Raw genomic sequence first — 17,973 nt, 5'->3', positions numbered from 1 at the left:
AATGGCTTGAGCTACATGATGTTAGACGCGGTAATGTCCATCGAGAGAGAGACTTGAAATGACTCGCCTTTTGAAACAATTCGTTTCGTTCTTTGGCGGCCGGAGTTGTTTCCATGGCCCACTAAAACAATCAAGCTTTTCGAAGAGCTACCCGCACATGGTCCCTTGTATCGCTGTCCGAGCGCTGATGAGGTGATGTATAGAAGAGACTCTGGTTGAAAATGTAAAGAATTCGGTTGGGTCGGTGGTGGTTCTGTCTCACATATATCAAGAGCTGCTTTCAATGAGGCCAGGAAAGAAGTTGACGATGCTATCCATGTGAATATTAGTCAAGTTTGGATGACAGTCCGAACTATGTTACGCACTGTATTTATCGTCTAGATGGACGTCGGCTGAACCCTTGGCGACCTCGATTTTAGCGACAACCAAGCGGAGAATACTTGGCTAGCCGCAGCCACTAATTCGACGCTGGCACTGTGCATTACCCTCTATCGCCAGCCTAGAATCCTCCAGGTAGTTGTTGTAGGTGCTCAATCTCACAACGGCAGAGCTGATGCTACCCAGCGTGTACCTTGTAGTTGCCCCTACGTAATTGCAACATGCATTTCCTACCCCTCATTAAAACATCCATGCATGCATCATGATACGCTGAAGCTTGGCCTTAGCATGCCAGTAGTGCCTTTTGCCTCCAAATACACAACAGCTACAATCAAACAGAACTCGACATGGATTCTTCAGGCCCTTTTCCTCTCCTGGCTCACCCGTACCGGTCCCCGGTCAGGGGCACCTGTGCCTACGAGCTGGGTAACACGGCCGCCAAGAACGCCCTCGTCTTCATTGGAGGTCTGAAAGATGGCCCTCATACGACGCCGTATGTTCGAACTATTGCTCGGCGGTTGGAAAAGACGCCCGAGTTGAACTTCTCCGTCTTTGAAACACGGCTAAGGAGCGCCTTTGACGGATTCGGAACCTCAAGCCTAGCAGACGATGTCCAAGACATCTCCGCACTTGTCAAGTATCTTCGCTCCATTGGCCGGGAAAAGATTATTCTGTTTGGCCATTCAACCGGGTGCCAGGTATTCTCTCATCTCTCCGCTACTCTCTGGGGGCAGCTAGATATCAACGATAAGCTGACGTTTTCCAGGATTGTATGGAATATACAAACTACGCCAAGCATTCCAACAGCCCCGTGGATGGCTTCATTCTGCAAGCACCTGTTTCGGACAGGGAGTCTCTGGATACCTTTCTTCCGGATTACCAAGCCAAGCTCGACTATGCCAACAAGATGATTGCTGAGGGAAAGGGGGCGGACTGTCTGCCTAATGAGTATTCGATTGCCATGCTGGACGCACCGATTTCAGCAAACAGGTTCCACGACCTCTTTTCCAAAGGGTAAGTTGGGGCTTGCTCCCTGAAACTTGCGTCGGGCAACACAGACACGTTGGTTAACCGTCACAGGGGGGCCGATGATTACTTTTCCTCCGACCTGGACGACCAAACAGTCAGGAATTTTTGGGGCCGGTTCAACAAGCCTGTGCTCGTGTTGCACTCGGAAAAGGATGAGTTTGTTCCAGCCAGAGTCGACCAGGCGGCGTTGAACAAGAAGTACCAGGCGGCAAGCTCATTCGTCAGCCCATTGTCTGGGCTCATACCGGGGACGGGTCACACAGTCTTGCAGGAGGAGGCTCGGGAATGGCTGGCGGGGAGGGTTGTTGAGTTTCTCCGGACTCTTTAGCTAAGCTAGGTAAGCCAGCTGTTTCCAGTGGTAGGTGGACGAGTAGAGTAGCCCAGAAAAGAATAGAGCAACGTCGTGTTCTTGTGCAACCAGCTGGTGGTGGCGTAGACAACCTTACCTGACATACGTAGACCTCTTTACGTCGTAATACAGGTAGCACTTCTGTCAGGCTACTCCATTAGCACAGACCCATCAAGACTTGTGACGCCTGACATGTGTTCCCATTTCCATATCACGTATACAGCATTGGCATCAAGCAGGAAATGGAATATAAAAATATAAAACCCCGATCGCGCTCCAGGGTAGCCCCTCCCCGCTCGACATCCGGTCGTCGGATATGCTCGAATGAGGGCACACACCCTTTGGCCGGGGATTAGTGATTTGGGCAACCTCTTCCACCGACTTGCACCGTCAACTCCGGATTTAATAGCCGGACTAGCTCTGCTGACTCCATCACCATGTGCTCCGTAAGGCAATCAGCAGCTTCCCATTCGCCAGCTGCCACTTGGGGGGCCAGTGGAGAATCGTGGCCCCTTTGGCGGTTCCTCGAGCTGACAAAGCATCGCGCTTCTGTGCTACTGTCCACGAGTTCGGCGCAAGGTACCAGCTCGTCCGTACATTTGGAGGTACCCACAACCAATCCATCGTTTCCGTCACTCTTCGGTCGCTCGGGCTGCCTATTTTTTCTTTGTCCTTTTTCTTCTTCTTCTTGAGCGCCGCCTTGCACTTCAATCCTCCATCACATTCGCCTTGCTGCGAGTCGGCAGACTTTCAATCGCTGCAGCGTCTCGGGTCTCGCATTGGCAGTTTTTTTTGCCCCCAGAAGCCCCTTGCGTCACTGACCGATAAAACACAACCGCAGCTCCGACTTCATCGCTGCGTCCGAGCCTCGATTCGATCCGACCGACCGACCGACGAGCATGCGGTAACGACCTGATCCTCTAGTCTGAAAGAGTTGGATCGCAATCATGGATCCGTACGACGAGCAAAAGGTGCTGCTGCACTCGGGCTCGTTCACCGGCTACCGGCCGTTACAGGAGCTGGGAAGCCACTATCTCGCCACGTCCGCCTCTTGCAAGCGCTTCTGCGGCAATCAAGAGGGCTGGGGCCCCTTGAGCCCGTACCGGTGGGACTTTACGCCTTGCTTCGTCGATGTGTGGATTGCCTCTGTTGCCGCCTATGGCGTCCTCTTTGGCGCCGCTGCCATCTGGTGGCTGAAGAAGAAGAAGCAGCAGGAATACACAACCTCCAAGAACACGCATTTTTGGATTAAACAGGTGCGCCGCGCACGTGGGATTTCTATCCCTCTTGAATCTCATGGGACAGCTCACATGCTAATTGTTAAACTAGACTTTGCTAGCCGCCATCATCGCCAATGTTGCCGTTCAGTTTGCTTTCCAAATAGTCAGCTACGGAAGTGCCTGGTTCGGTGATTTCCGTGCCTGGACTTCTGTTCTCCTCATCCTTTCCCTGTTCGTCATCTTCACGGTCCAATGGTTGGAGCATTCGCGGTTGAGAAACGCCAATGGAGTCGTTTTGTTCTACTGGCTACTGCTGCTCATTTCCTTCGCCGTGAAGGAGCGCTCGTTGATTTCACAGCAGCTTTACACCAAGAACCTCCCCTACTTTATTACCTACTCCGTCGGCGTTGGCCTTAGCGTGGTTGAGTTTCTAGTCGAGTGGCTGTGGCCTCGCTCAAACCCCAGCGGCTATGAAGCCATCTTGGAAGAAGAGGAGTGTCCTGAGGAATACGCCACCGTCTTCTCCAAGCTCACTTTCTCATGGATGACGCCATTGATGAGGCGTGGTTACAAAGTTTTCTTGACCGAGAACGATCTCTGGGGCTTGACTCGAGCTGATCAAACTAAGAGGACGGGAGAGGCGCTCGAAGAAGCATGGCAACACGAGCTCAAACGACGTCCCAACTCGCCGTCGTTGTGGCTAGCCCTGTTCCGAGCTTACGGAGGCCCTTATATCACGGCCGCTTTCTTCAAGGTTGGAAACGACATTGCGCAATACATCCAACCTCAGCTTCTCCGCCTTCTGATTACCTTTGTCGCTTCCTACGACATTGAGTCGAAAAGCTCTGAGGGGACTCCCCAGCCCATCGTCCAGGGCGCTACAATTGCCTTCGCCATGTTTGCCTGCGCCGTCTTCCAGACCACCATGATTCACCAATACTTCCAATTGGCTTTCGTTACTGGAATGCGCATCAAGGGTGGTTTGGCTTCGACCATATACCGAAAGTCGTTGCGGCTTTCCAATGAGGGACGATCGACCAAGACTACTGGTGACATTGTCAACTACATGGCCGTTGACGCCCAGCGCCTCCAAGATCTTACTCAATTCGCCCAGCAGGCCTGGTCCGCGCCTTTCCAGATTATCATCTGCATGGTTTCCCTCTACAACTTGGTCGGATGGTCCATGATGGCCGGTATTGTCGTCATGGTTTTCATGATGCCCGTGCAAGGCCTTGTCGCTCGTATGATGAGAAACTTGCAGAAAGATCAGATGAAGAACAAGGACGCAAGAAGCCGACTGATTAACGAAATCATCAACAATATGAAGAGCATCAAGCTTTATGCCTGGGGCTCGGCGTTCATGGCCAAATTGAACTTTGTCCGAAACGAGCAAGAACTGAAGAACCTGCGGAGAATTGGCGCGACCCAGGCTGTGGCCAACTTCACCTGGAATACGGCGCCCTTCTTTGTCTCATGCTCTACCTTTACCGTTTTCGTCCTCACCCAAGACCGCCCTCTGACCACGGACATCGTTTTCCCTGCTCTTGCCCTCTTCAACCTCTTGACTTTCCCCCTTGCTGTGCTCCCTATGGTCCTTACTTCTATTGTAGAAGCCTCAGTTGCCGTTGGCCGTCTGACCGCGTTCCTGACAGCCGAGGAGCTGCAGGGAGATGCTGTCACTATTGGACCAGCTCCTCAGGAGATGGGAGAAGAGACCGTCCTCATCCGAGACGGCACCTTCTCTTGGAACCGACACGAGGATAAGAACGCGCTGACAGATATCAACTTCACTGCCTACAAGGGAGAGCTGTCATGCGTTGTCGGAAGGGTTGGAGCTGGTAAGTCATCTTTCCTGCAAAGCATTCTGGGTAGTCTCTTCAAAAGGGAAGGCTCTGCCGAGGTTCGCGGCTCTGTTGCATATGCTTCCCAGCAATGCTGGATCCTCAACGCTACGGTTAAAGAAAACATTGTGTTTGGATACAAATGGGATGCCGACTTCTATGAAAAGACAGTCAAGGCCTGTGCTCTCGTTGACGACTTCGCTCAGCTCCCCGACGGTGATGAGACCGTTGTGGGCGAGCGAGGTATCTCTCTTAGCGGTGGCCAAAAGGCTCGTGTTTCGCTGGCCCGTGCTGTCTATGCTAGAGCCGACATTTATCTCCTTGATGACGTTCTGTCAGCTGTGGATTCTCACGTTGGTCGACACATCATTGAAAACGTCCTTGGGCCCCGTGGTTTGCTTTCCACCAAGACCCGTATTCTCGCTACAAACGCTATTTCTGTCCTGAAGCAAGCCAGCTACATCACCCTTCTCAAAGATGGAGAGATTGTCGAGAGAGGTACTTATGAGCAGCTTGTCGCTAGAAAGGGACTTGTTGCCGATCTCTTGAGAACTGCAGGCCACGACTCTAGCAACGCCTCCAGCAGCAGCTCTTCCGGGGAATCCAGCGAAACCTCCACCGTTATTGAGCCCCTTAGCTCTCAGGATAAGGAAGAGCTGGAAGAAGCACAGGAACAAGTGCCTGAAATGGCCCCCATTAAGATTGGGTCCTCCGTAGCTGACAAGCCCAGATCAAGCAGCATGGCAACTCTGCGACGTGCTAGCACGGCCAGTTTCAAGGGTCCTCGAGGCAAGCTTACGGATGAAGAAGTCGCCAGCTCCTCCAGGACGAAGCAAGCTAAGGAGCACGTCGAGCAGGGCAAAGTCAAGTGGTCGGTTTACGGCGAGTATGCCAAGGAGAACAACCTCTTTGCTGTGGCCATTTACATGATTGCGCTGCTCGCGGCCCAGACGGCCAACATCGGCGGTTCCTTCTGGCTGAAAGAATGGGCTGATCAGAACCAGAAAGCGGGTGCCAACTACGACATTGGAAAATTCATTGGCATCTACTTTGCTTTTGGTATCGGTTCCTCGCTCTTGACAGTCATTCAAACGCTCATCCTGTGGATCTTTTGCTCCATTGAAGCCTCTCGCAAGCTCCACGAGCGAATGGCCAATGCCATTTTCAGGTCTCCCATGTCTTTCTTCGACACCACCCCGGCTGGCCGGATTCTGAACCGATTCTCCAGCGACATTTACCGTGTCGATGAAGTGTTGGCCCGTACTTTCAATATGCTCTTCGTCAATGTGGGCAAGTCGGGCTTCACCCTGGGTATCATCGCCGTGACCGTGCCTGCTTTCGGCTTTCTCATTATCCCCATTGCCCTGGCATACTACTGGATCCAGCGCTACTACCTTCGAACATCCCGTGAGCTGAAGCGTTTGGACAGTGTCAGCCGCAGTCCCATCTATGCTCACTTCCAGGAATCGCTTGGAGGCGTCGCCACTATCCGCGCCTATCGCCAGCAAGACAGATTTCAGCTTGAAAACGAGTGGAGAATTGATGCCAACCTTCGTGCTTATTTCCCGTCCATCAGCGCAAACCGATGGCTTGCCGTTCGGCTCGAGTTCATCGGAGCCATCGTCATTCTTGCGGCCGCCGGCTTTGGCATCATCTCTGTCGCCAGCAACAGCGGTCTCAGTGCCGGTCAGATTGGTCTGGCCATGTCCTATGCTCTGCAGATTACAACCTCCCTCAACTGGATTGTCCGCCAGACCGTCGAGGTCGAAACCAACATTGTGTCTGTCGAGCGAGTACTCGAGTACGCGCGGCTGCCTAGCGAAGCTCCTGAGATTATCCCCAGCCGGCGACCTCCTGTTGCCTGGCCCGCCAAGGGCGAGGTCGACTTTAAGAACTACAGCACTCGTTATCGCGAGGGCTTGGACCTTGTGTTGAAGAACATCAACCTCGACATCAAGACCCACGAGAAGATTGGTGTCGTCGGTCGAACCGGCGCTGGCAAGTCTTCGCTGACACTGGCCCTGTTCCGACTGATTGAGCCCGTCACTGGTCAGATCGACATTGACAACCTCAACACCTCATCCATTGGCTTACTGGATCTTCGTCGCCGCCTCGCCATTATCCCGCAAGACGCGGCTCTTTTCGAAGGTACCGTTCGAGATAACCTCGACCCCGGCCACGTACACGACGATAGCGAACTCTGGAGCGTGCTAGGTACGTAATTACAATGCCCAACTGTCATTCACCATTTTTTGCTAACTTTGTATGCCAAGATCATGCTCGTCTGAAGGACCACGTAGCCAGCTTGGAAGGCGGCCTCGAGGCCAAGATCAACGAAGGAGGTGAGTTTTCATTCCCTAACCTGTATACATATTATTCATTTGCGTCTACCGGAACCACAAATCTTGCAAAAGCATTCAGAAGCTAACGATTTACCTCCAGGCTCAAACCTCTCTCAAGGCCAACGACAGCTCGTCTCTCTCGCCCGCGCCATGCTCACCCCCTCCAACATCCTCGTCCTGGACGAGGCCACAGCCGCCGTCGACATCGAGACAGACGCCATGCTCCAAGCGACGCTGCGCTCCCCGCTCTTCTCCAACCGCACCATCATCACCGTTGCTCACAGACTCAACACCATCCTGGACAGCGACCGCGTCGTCGTGCTGGACAAGGGCGAGGTGGTGGAGTTTGATACACCGAGTGAATTATACAAGAAGCAGGGCATCTTTTTCAATCTCATGAAACAGGCGGGTCTCGAGATTGAAACCTCTTGAATATATTGACAAGAGAAAAAGAAAAAAAGACTGTTGATTTTGACTACATCTTATTTATTCATTTCCCTCAACTTGTTCATTTACGGTGTTGTTTTTTTCTTCTTTATTTTGATCATGAGATTGCTGAGATGGATGATTGATTATGTGGTAATTAGGGTATTATGATGCTCAATGTATGTAAAAATGAAGGGGCTATAAAAAACAAAACAATAACAAAACAGAAACAAAAGGCCAAGAACAATTTCCACCACACTGCCCATCTATCCCGCTATAACCATCTTGTACTCGAGCTATGTATGCCGCATCGCCACGCTACAACAGGGCTGTCCTCCGTGGAACAGCAGAACATAAGAAAACCCAAACCTTTTGTGCAGAACGGAGTATGCTCTGTGTACGGAGATGTGCAAAACAGAGACAAAATTTCACACTCTCCGTACCTGTACATGCACTTGCACTTGTATGTAGCAGTAGGTCGAACACGCAGCCTGATTTGTCGCTGAAGAAGAAAAACCGACACATCACCTCCCCCATCATGTACCCTTTGCCAGATTCTCCCACCCTCCCTGTTCAAGCCCTTCAAGGTGGGAATAACAAGGGCTCAACGCCTCGGTACTTGGTACGGGAGTAGATTACCACTCCATTGCGACCACACCCCGCTTATTCCCTTGTTATTTGACGTCTTTGCCGTGATAATAAGCCTGCCTGAGAGTGTCATTGATGCGACTTCATCTACGAAATGGCACTCCGGGGAGTGTAGCTTATGTGGCCCCCGGCATCACAATCAGGTGATTGGCAGGGTTTCGTGTATGCGTGCGTTGTCTTTGCGTGTCCTGTACTCGTTACGCCAGGATACAGAAGGAAGAAGAAACAAGGCATTTGAATGGACGGCATCCCCCATGCCATGCCACCATGCATTCTGGCCTTCACCAAGACAACCACCACCGCAATGGCGCAGGCTGGTGGGACTCCAAGGGCTGCGGGCGCACACGGTGATGGCTAGCTGTACAAGGCGCCGCGTTCTGCTTCGTACCTGCAGGGACTTTGACACTCGATTGCTTATACCGGCTTCTGGACGGCGATAAGCCAGCACGTATGCTGTGCGGGTTGACGAGCGGTAGGATAGGATAGGGAGCCACGGAATATCTTAGTCCACAACACTAATGCTAAGCGGCATTGCCTGATGCCGCACTTTTTCAGCGCGGGTATTCCCCCCCGGTGAATAAGAGGGTGCTAGTAAGAAGAACGAGCGTAACGACAATAAGCAGCAGCCATGATAATGCCGATCCCGTCCTTGTTGTGTATGCATTGCCTCGCTTGACAGGTTTGTGACGGAGATAGACTGCTTACCTGGGATCTACCTAGCCATGTACGTACCCCATACGGACAAGCTATGCTAGTAGATGTTATGAAATGGATGGGTGGATGGCCAGATGCGGTCCTGCGTATGTACCTGTATATGCACGCTGGTGCATACATATCTGTATCGGCTATACTGCGTAGAATGATTGCCCTATCTGTGTGACAAGTGATACATGACGTGGTTGGTAGCATTTCCCCTTCGAGACCGTGATTTTGGGTGCCCGGTTAGCCATTGCCGGGCTTCCTGTTTCCTGCTCGTCTTGCGTCGTGCCCAAGTTCGATAGGATTCGCTAGAACAAGGGGAACAGCTGGCAGACGGGCGAGAAATGCGAAGCGAATTGCCATGCTAGCTGCATTAGTTGCTCCTTTACCTTTTGCTGTAATGTCCGGATTGAGACTGATGAGTAGGCTCTATAAGATCAAACAATAGGCTGGCAGACCACGGGCTGTTGCTGGGCTAATATCGGCAGTTGTCCGCTCCTGCAATCCTGCGAGTACCTACTTGGTTGGTATCGTAATCCTTATAAAACGGGCAAATGCTGCCGAATTGGTATAATCCTTTCCAGTATCCCTGGCAATTTTCGTACAGTACTGTAGCAGCTGCTCCGCACACAGGACGTACGTGATACGATCTCAGAGTTGGAGCTGGTACAAGTCTCTCCTGGAGGATGAATCACACATGGTACAGCCTAAAGAGGAAAAAGCCACATAGAAGCGGTAAACCACCGCTGCCTCAAACTGAGCCTTGCTGTCTGCGAAAAGCCATTCCCTTCAATTCTGCGCTAGGCCTCGGCGAGAATCCTAGATGCGATGCACCATGCGAAGAGCTGACTCGGCCCTTGGCTGATCCATGTGTCGTGTTCGGTCCACGTTGGCAAATGCACAAACAGGTCACCGCAAAGGCTCCCAGTAGCTTTAGCAAGCCTCAAGCTAAAGAAGAAATGGTCTGCGGCCAGTTGGTCAACTCATGCAATGTGGCGCCGAAAATCTCGTAGCCAAGTCCTTTCATATGGATAATACCTCGTACAGCTTGGCGAGTCTGCAGTTGTTGGCAGTTGGGAATAGGGCTAGGTACTCTTTTTCTTGTTTTTTGCTGTATGTCAGTTGTAGAACGCCCGCGTTACCCACACCTTGCGGCACTAATATGTAGGTAGAGGCATGTAAGAAGCTCAAAGCGGCGAATAGAAAGGCGTTGACAGGAAAAGAGGGATGAAGCAAGGCCTGCACCGACTCGTGAACATCTGGCGGTGTGCCATGAAAGACGCCATCTCTCTTCATCATTCTTCAGCGTTCATCTCGGCGACCCTTCGAGAGCAGTAGAGGTTTGGCACTGCAGTGAAACAGTGCCGATGCAAGTCAAAGCGTTCCAGCACCGAAACTAGTGCATGATGAACAGCACTTAGTCGCGAGTTGGAAGAGTAGCCCCTTTAGCCTCCAGACTTGTGAGGTAGGGAGAATACTTCTTGTGCTACTAGTAGTAGGGAGTAGTGTGGAGAGATGCCTGCACTCTAGTGGCGTATTCTGGCTGTCAAAGCGATTGGTTGCTGCGGGCATCAAGCTCTCGAGAGCGTGGCAACCTCCCATGGGGGGGTTTTTGCGTCCTATGCTCCGAACCGATCCGCTTTATGGCGAGATTCAAGGCGACTGCTCGGCAACGATGGCGAACTGGAGCGGCTCTTGGCTCTTGCCATTGCAGTAGTGCTGGCAATAGCCACTGCAGCTACCACGGAGTATGGAGCGCTTTGCCCACACTGCCATCTTTCGCTAGCCGCCTGAGAGCATGTAAGGAGGTAGACTAGCCAAGCTTCTCATGTAATTGGCCCAACGAACGACGGGAAAGCTCACTACCTGCGGGCCGTACTCCTAGTGTGCGGTTAAAGTGTTGCTGGTTTTCCGTATTGGGTTTTTCGTGCATAATCTGCTAGCTCTTGTTCATCCTGCGGAGAGACGATTGGGGCTAATAATAGCTGTGTTTCTCATCAGCAGATCATGCTTCGACCGGTGGCAGCTCTCAGTTGTCTCTAACGATTCGGTGTGCCATGAGAACCTATACTGATTTTGAATTATTAGTAGATGTTACTTGCGGAGGATATACTCCGTACCGACCGAGTTTCTTTCGCTGCCACAGCCTCAAGCGAGCCCTCCATGACATTCACTCCTACCAGCTTGTACTAGTGGTAGCAGTAGTTGGTAAGATGATGTTGAGCACGCCGCGGATAAGAACGCCACGATTTCGCAGCAACAAGCTAGGGCCAAGAGTGCGCACTGGGGAATCTTTGCCAGGCAGACAAGTATAAAACAAACTCATCGGCGGATATCACATCCGGAAGGATTTCATCTAAAGCAAGGGCTAATCGTCCAATTGGATCCAAGCCGTGAGGAATGCTAAGAGTGTGCTAGTACTCGTAAAGCTGTCAACATGGGGGTTTCAGGTTGGCGAAGAGACGCACGTTGACCAGAGTTGTGCGTTACCAGACTGTCGGGCTTTGCTGGTATGTAGGAGCTGCCCGGTTGGGCTATTAGGTGGCAAAAGATTGCACATGCATAATGCGCGGAACAGATAATAAATTCCTGATCCCCTCCCCATCCAAGCAATCTGTACCCCAACTGGAAGCTGTACCTGGACGAAACGCCTCAGGGTAGAAGCCACGCAAAGAAGCACTGTGTTTAAGTAAACGTGTGAAGGCTGAAACCATTTCTTGCATCAATTTTAGGACGGTATAGGGAATTCGTCAATGCCTCTTCGTTCTGACAAATCGCCAAGTTCAGATGTGGAGATATATGCATAGGTCATAATAATAAGATGGTAGGCCGACGTTTTCACTCCTCCAAAGTCCCTTGATTGGAAGTGGAATCCTTTAATCTACCTGAAGCTGTGGCATAGCTAGCCTCCGTGGCAGCTGCCATGTCTCCTGGTGTTGATAAAACCAGCTCATCCTGAGCAGAAATGCGGGATATCACTGCCGATAGGGCCCGTTCTTGGAACGGCAAAAGTCGTACCGGTGGCTGGTCAAACGAAGGCGGGAGAGGGAAGCACCAAGAGAGCCTGTAGGAGTAGTCTAGGACTGCGATAGGGCCGCTTCCTAGGCGACAGGAATAGCCTCGTCTGGCGAAATTTCCGTGTCCCGCGGATTGAACACGGCATAGTACAATACATCCTTCAGAATATGCCCCTGGCAGAGAGACCAATGGTAAATCGGCTCTGTAGCATTGCTGGCGCACCACCTTGTATCGAAGCATATCATATCGTAGGAGCTAAAGCGACAACGCAATGCTGCTAGCCTCTTTTCACACTGCAATGAGCCTCTCCCAGCGTCATGGGCTTGCAGAAACAGCATCTGCCGAAATCTCATGGATGAATGACCTGCTACATGTCGAAAATAGGTGAGAGGTGCAAAATTTTGAGATGATGTGCCCCCTGATATCGAGTTCAGGTCTGCCCGGCCTCTCATAAAATTGCTAGGTAACTTCACCGCAACACTACATTTGAATCGACGTCAAGCATGTCCCATAATATTCTTCAAAGGCGACCCCTAATCCTTGATCAGCAGCTTTTTAACGTGCCAATATGTATGCACAGTAATGATTCATCTTTGGTGGTATTAAAGGACCGGCTTCAGTACCACAAGCCGCCAATCTGAACCAACAGCGTACAGCTGGCGAAGTTGAATTGGTCCGACCATGGTAGTCCGGAGAGTTTCGTTCCGCATGTGAAAGCGTTCCCGACGCATGCTATCGGAATTAAGTACAGACATCCCGGTGCCCGGTGTCAAACGCATCGACCAATCTCGAATATGAGTGGTTGCTTTCTTGCGGTTGGTCCTGGTAGCACCGGCCGGCTGTTTTTGGCTCCCTTTTCTTTTCTTTTTTCATCGGGGCTGAAACGCTGACGGTGTCCAAAAGTCCCAGATGCCAGGGTTTAGCACAAGAAGTACAAGTATGCGCTGCGAAGCGATGTCTCGGGCGAGTTGTATTGTGGTTGTCGACTGCGGTAAGCTGTTGTCTCTTTCCTCTCAACCTTCTCGCTCCCTGCCCTCCCCCCCTTTATTGTATGGGATGCGAGGGGTCTGGAAATAGCTTGACTCCCAGGTATATCTTTCAGCTGATAATGCTGCACTCGACAAGCAGGCTTTGATTGACCTGATACATCTAGTCCCTGTCAGGACGGGGTGCGGCTGTTGATAAAAGTCGTAAAGGGTAGTTGAGCACTAAGAACTGCAACTTGCTGCGGCTGAACAGAGCTGCAGGTCGCACTTACTACTTGGACTGACGGCAATAAAACAGCGACGGGAGTGAGCTTTTGATAAAGTCTGAGTACATAGCATGCCGTGCTATAGGGCGACATACTCGTACTCTCATACCCGTAAGGCCGTTGAGATACGGGGGGAGGACATGCCGCGAACCAATTGTCCGCGGTGCTAGGACTTTGCATTTGCACTCCAGCACCTGTCGCCGTAACCCCAGCGTCGCGGTGCGGTATCCCTGGTAGGGTAGCGGTACATCCAAGCCTTGTCTTAACCCCCCCACCTAGAAAAGCAAAAAGCTGGAAACGCGAATCTTGGAGACATGGCGCCACGTCTCTGGGCTTCTCCACAGTGGCTTAAGACAAGCAAGGATGTGCTGCCGGACGTCCGGGATGGCGCTGCCAGGTGCTGCCACCTTTGGATCTCACTGGCAGAGGGGGTTCCCGCACCCACTGGCTCAACCGCCATGTCGGATTGACAGGTCTCACCACGAGACACGACACAACTGGACGTCGACGACAATGGCCTCCATTTGCGCCTCCACCGCCACAGCTGACCACTGCCTTGTATAAATGCATTTGTGAGGTAGCGGCCTCGACGGGTAGCCATTGAAGCAGCCTCAGCTCAGTCTCGATTTGCCCGTGTGATGTTGGCCATGGTAGGGCCAGCAGTGCTACTGCATATTTGGAGTGGCACAGGGCGCGACAAGAGCGCCTCGGCAGCCGGAAAGCGTTTCATGCCTCTGCTATGTGGAGGACGTTGGCCAGCGAAACTAAGAGCTCGAGCCGTACCGCGTCCCACCAGAATTGTTGATCCATTGGAGACCACATGGGAGAAACTAAAAGGTAACGAACTGTTAGCGGTGTTTCCGGTTTAAAGCCAACATTCGGCGAGATATCACCATGAAATGCGAATAGTATTTATCTGTCACCTCCGGACATGAAGCCGCACATACTGTATCTGCCCGTACGAAGCACTTGTATGCACCAGCGTCCAGTCGAGGAAGCATGGGCCGTAAAGCGCTGATTGTTGAAGCCTCGGATCCTTTTCCGCAATAGCGGCGATAAGGGTCCTGGGCCCGTTCGCTGCGTCATGTCAAACCTGACGCGAGAAAGCATCTCGGCCAACCCTTTTCCGCATCGTCGGATAAGATAGGCGGCGGTCATGTCTGTAGGAGTATTGCCCTGGGCGAGCAGCTGAAGTTGATGGAGGCATCAGAGGCCTGGCCATTTGCGAAGCTGGGCTCCATGGCGGCTGCTAGCTCGGCGCACGAGCCTGCTTTTGGAAGCGAATCAATCCCAGGAGGTCTGGGCTGGTTGGGTTGGGTTGTCGACGAGCGAGACAGCGGGAGGATGGTGGTGAAGAAAAGAAAGCTGGTACGAGTACTTGTACATGTAAGACGGACCGGGCTGACGATGCGAGGTGTTGCTGCTAAATCCTGACTGCGGCCTTTGTGCTCGAGGAGGCAAGATACCTACTTAGTAAGTGCTGGGCAGACCTGCGTCTGGGTGAGTGCTGGTACTGGGTTCAATAGGTAGCTTGCCCAGGTAAGAAGTGAAGCCATCTCGGCGTCTCCAAGTGGTGCGGCGAGGATGTTGAGCTCCCTGCCATCAACTCGTTTGACAGGATTTGATGGACATTTCACATTGACAGCTGGAGGATTCCCTGCGGCTGCCCAGCTTGGAAGGGGCCTGGCTGTCACTGTCTCTTTCCTGTTGGCTCCGAGCTGCTGGAATGGCAACTGCCTCTAACGGGAGTCGATCTCAGGTGCAGCAGGCGTTAGGCCGCAGGCAGGCACTGTACATGGTACGAGTACATGCTCGTACTAGCCCGGGACTCGAGGGGCGTTAACGTGGCCTACCCCACGTGTTGGCCCGAAGCTGCACCTGCTAGGTACCTCTTAGCAGCTGAGGGGTACGGGTGCAGTACAGTGACTGCGACCGAGCTGTACTGTAGACCTTAGGTGCTTGGAGTTGGTGTACTAAGGGAGAGCAGCTTCATGCCCCGTCCTTCACCTTGGACACATCCATGCAGCAGAACAGGACGGTGCTCTCTCCTCCTCCTACTGGCTTACTACTGCAGTGCTGGATCCAATCAATCTCCTCATGTCCGTCAAAAGCTCAGGCTAATCGCTCCAAACAATGACTTCTCTCAGTTTAGGGCTGCACTACTGTAGCCAAGGCACGGTTCAATCATCGACTTCAAGGGCGGACTTTCTCTTGATGCCCTCCATTCGCTTCAGCTCATGTAACTAAATGGGAGTCACCGAACGTGGCGTCACAGATGGGGCACAGGCTTTTGACACCTTCAGTCACATTTTGCCAGCTTCGTGGATCTGGCTCGACTCGATGCTTCGGCATGCCAGGCGAGAATAGCCTAATACCTACCCGGAAGCAAGGCAAGGGGAGCAGAGCGAAGGGAGACAGCCGGGCTCAGTACGAGAACAAGGTGCGTCGATATAGGCACTTGGTCCGGAGGATTGCACTTCAAATAGGCGACTCCGATGGTGTTCTCCGTTGTGCCTAGCTGGAGCCATGGATGGAGCAGGCTGGGTCTCGTGACGGGGCACGCCTGCTGATCAGCGCATACAACAGCATTTAGCGACATCAACCCAAAGCGCCCTCCTGCTAATGGCGTCGCCCATCCCTGCTTCTGCTGCTGTGCCTGGCCTGACAACGATCCATTGATTGATTGATTGAATGGAGTTGCAATCAACAGCAACAATGCCAATGCCAATGCCGACATCACATCAACAACGTCAGTTGGTGCCGCTCACTGCTGTTATCACCGAAACCATCTCCACCCGCTTTCGACATCGTTGACCAGCAAGCCCGCAACAGTTCACGACACGGCAACGTGGTCCAACAAGGTGGATTAATTGGGCCAATCCGTGACGGGCGCATGCACAAGACTCTGGCGTTCATCCTATTTGACCGCGGCCGCTAGAGAGGGGGGAAAAGGGAAGAATAGAGCAGCTCTTCGCGGGGCATAATGATACCATGAGGAGCAAGCTTGTGGCAAGCCGATGGCTTTATTGCGGCATGCGGGCAGCCCGAACGGTAAGCATCTGCATCATGCTAGGAGCGTGTCTTGAACTCTGATTAATTACAGGTAGTATCAGATCAGAGCGATCAGAGAGATAACCGGCAGCCAGCTCTCTATTGGCCTGGCCCACAGAGCACGACGCCGTTGATGCTGATGCCGGCCACCAGCCCTTGGTTCCCTCGCGACCCCACCTCCTTTGTTTCCCCATATGCCGTGGAGCCATGGCTGCGGCATGTTTCACCTGTTTTGCTGGTGGCAGAACGAACCTGGCGTCCATAGAGACGAGTGCGTTTCGAACATCAAACAAACACTGCGCCAATGTCTCGTCTCGGGGACGGCGCCATCATTGCTTGCTTGCTTGCCTGCCTGCTTGTTCTTACTAATTGAGCGCCGTGGCTTAGCATGGACGGGCAGCCAATCTACCGCTATTGTCTGGTGGCACTGCATCCACGTATCTACAGCTCTTTGCAGGCTCCGGAGCCGATAAGAACAAATGACGCCAGCCCTTTTCCATTCTGAAAGATGTGCCTCCGTCCGGGGCACTAACTTGGAATGATCCAATGTTAATTGGATTATGCAAAGCCGTGGCTCGGTAGCACCTTTAATTAGCATATGCTCTGTTCTTGGCTTGGCTTTTACAATTCCCAATTTTTTTCTCCATTGCTTTTCTCTCTCGTTTAACCAAGTACTCGTCTCACCGTTAGCCCCAGAGGCTACGCAATCCTCGCTGGGCTAGACAGGGCTATCCTGGAGCTGCCGCTTGTCAATCCTGGACGCCAGCCCTGGCAACCTGGTTAGCAAGGACTCGAGTGCCGCTATTAACTTCCCGAGCTTCCATGCGGCACAGGCACAGAGGGCAAATTACCCCGTAAAAGCACAGGCACCCTCGGAACTTGCTGACCAACGAAAACGTCAAGTCTCGCCGTTCTCTTGGTATCCTTCGCTAAGGACAGAAGGGAGGAGAAAAAGAAGAAGAAGAAGAAGACGACCCCAGTGAGTTGCGACGATTCCTCGTGTGGATACTTTTAGTGCTGCTGTATACCTATTGCTCCGTACAGACGGAACAAAAAAAAAATTGTGAAGCGAGGCGCACCTGTGCCACCGAGATGGGAGAGCGATACTGGCAGAGGCAGGCCCCGGTGAGACAAAGCTAGAGGCGACGCTATACAACGCAAGGATCGTGACCAAATCGAAGGAGATGCGTTAGTACAGTCCCAACGCGCGTTGTTCTCAGCAGAGGTGCTGGCCTTGGGCGTTTAGTCACTCCAAGCCCAAGCCCTTCCTGGCCATGGTGTTGCGGTTTGGCCAATGCCCTCGTCCGGCTTGGGCGAATGAAGACGACCTTGGCTGAGGGGAACCTCCCTCGGTACGGACAACTGAACTCTATACCCGTACGGACGCCTTAAGGACACGCGACTGGCGGCTCCCTGGACTCCCAAGGGTGGTGCTACGGGTGCTCGTACTAGCTCAAGTATTGCTTCTGCTAGCACCAAGTGGTGTGCCGGTACGTGTGCTCTCGTACAAGTATGCGTACGAGTACTTTTTGCTTTGTACTCGTACGTGATAATGGTGCTCGTACAACCCATGGAGCATAAGCCGCGCAGCTTTGTTTCGGGTGCCGGTTGGTCTGCAGTCTGTCTAGTGTCCTGCACGAAGCTCAAGTGCCTGATGTCCGTTTCTAGCCACGCGCAGGATCTTTGGGCTACCCCCAAGATGCCGCGGGGATCACGACTA

The 17,973-nt window shown here is 52.5% G+C and overlaps 2 protein-coding genes across 2 annotated transcripts; both read left to right on the top strand.

Moving 5' to 3' along the window:
- Positions 1 to 725: 725 nt before the first annotated feature.
- Triagg1_5273 (uncharacterized protein) lies at positions 726 to 1,735 on the top strand (the record flags this gene model as incomplete). The annotated part of the gene is made up of 3 exons (XM_062899769.1): positions 726 to 1,076; positions 1,145 to 1,392; positions 1,459 to 1,735. The coding sequence occupies 3 exons, from the start codon at positions 726 to 728 to the stop codon at positions 1,733 to 1,735; spliced, it is 876 nt and encodes a 291-aa protein (XP_062755747.1).
- A 968-nt stretch (positions 1,736 to 2,703) lies between these two features.
- On the top strand, positions 2,704 to 7,591 carry Triagg1_5272 (uncharacterized protein; the record flags this gene model as incomplete). Its single annotated transcript, XM_062899768.1, has 4 exons — positions 2,704 to 3,012; positions 3,086 to 7,031; positions 7,091 to 7,159; positions 7,260 to 7,591. The coding sequence occupies 4 exons, from the start codon at positions 2,704 to 2,706 to the stop codon at positions 7,589 to 7,591; spliced, it is 4,656 nt and encodes a 1,551-aa protein (XP_062755746.1).
- Between the last annotated feature and the right edge of the window lie 10,382 nt (positions 7,592 to 17,973).

Source organism: Trichoderma aggressivum, assembly GCF_033847375.1.
Source record: "Trichoderma aggressivum f. europaeum strain CBS 100526 chromosome Unknown scaffold_018, whole genome shotgun sequence".
In the NCBI taxonomy this organism is placed as follows: domain Eukaryota; kingdom Fungi; phylum Ascomycota; class Sordariomycetes; order Hypocreales; family Hypocreaceae; genus Trichoderma; species Trichoderma aggressivum.
The sequence above is the reverse complement of the archived record's forward strand: the minus strand, read 5'-3'. Positions and strand labels throughout refer to the sequence as shown.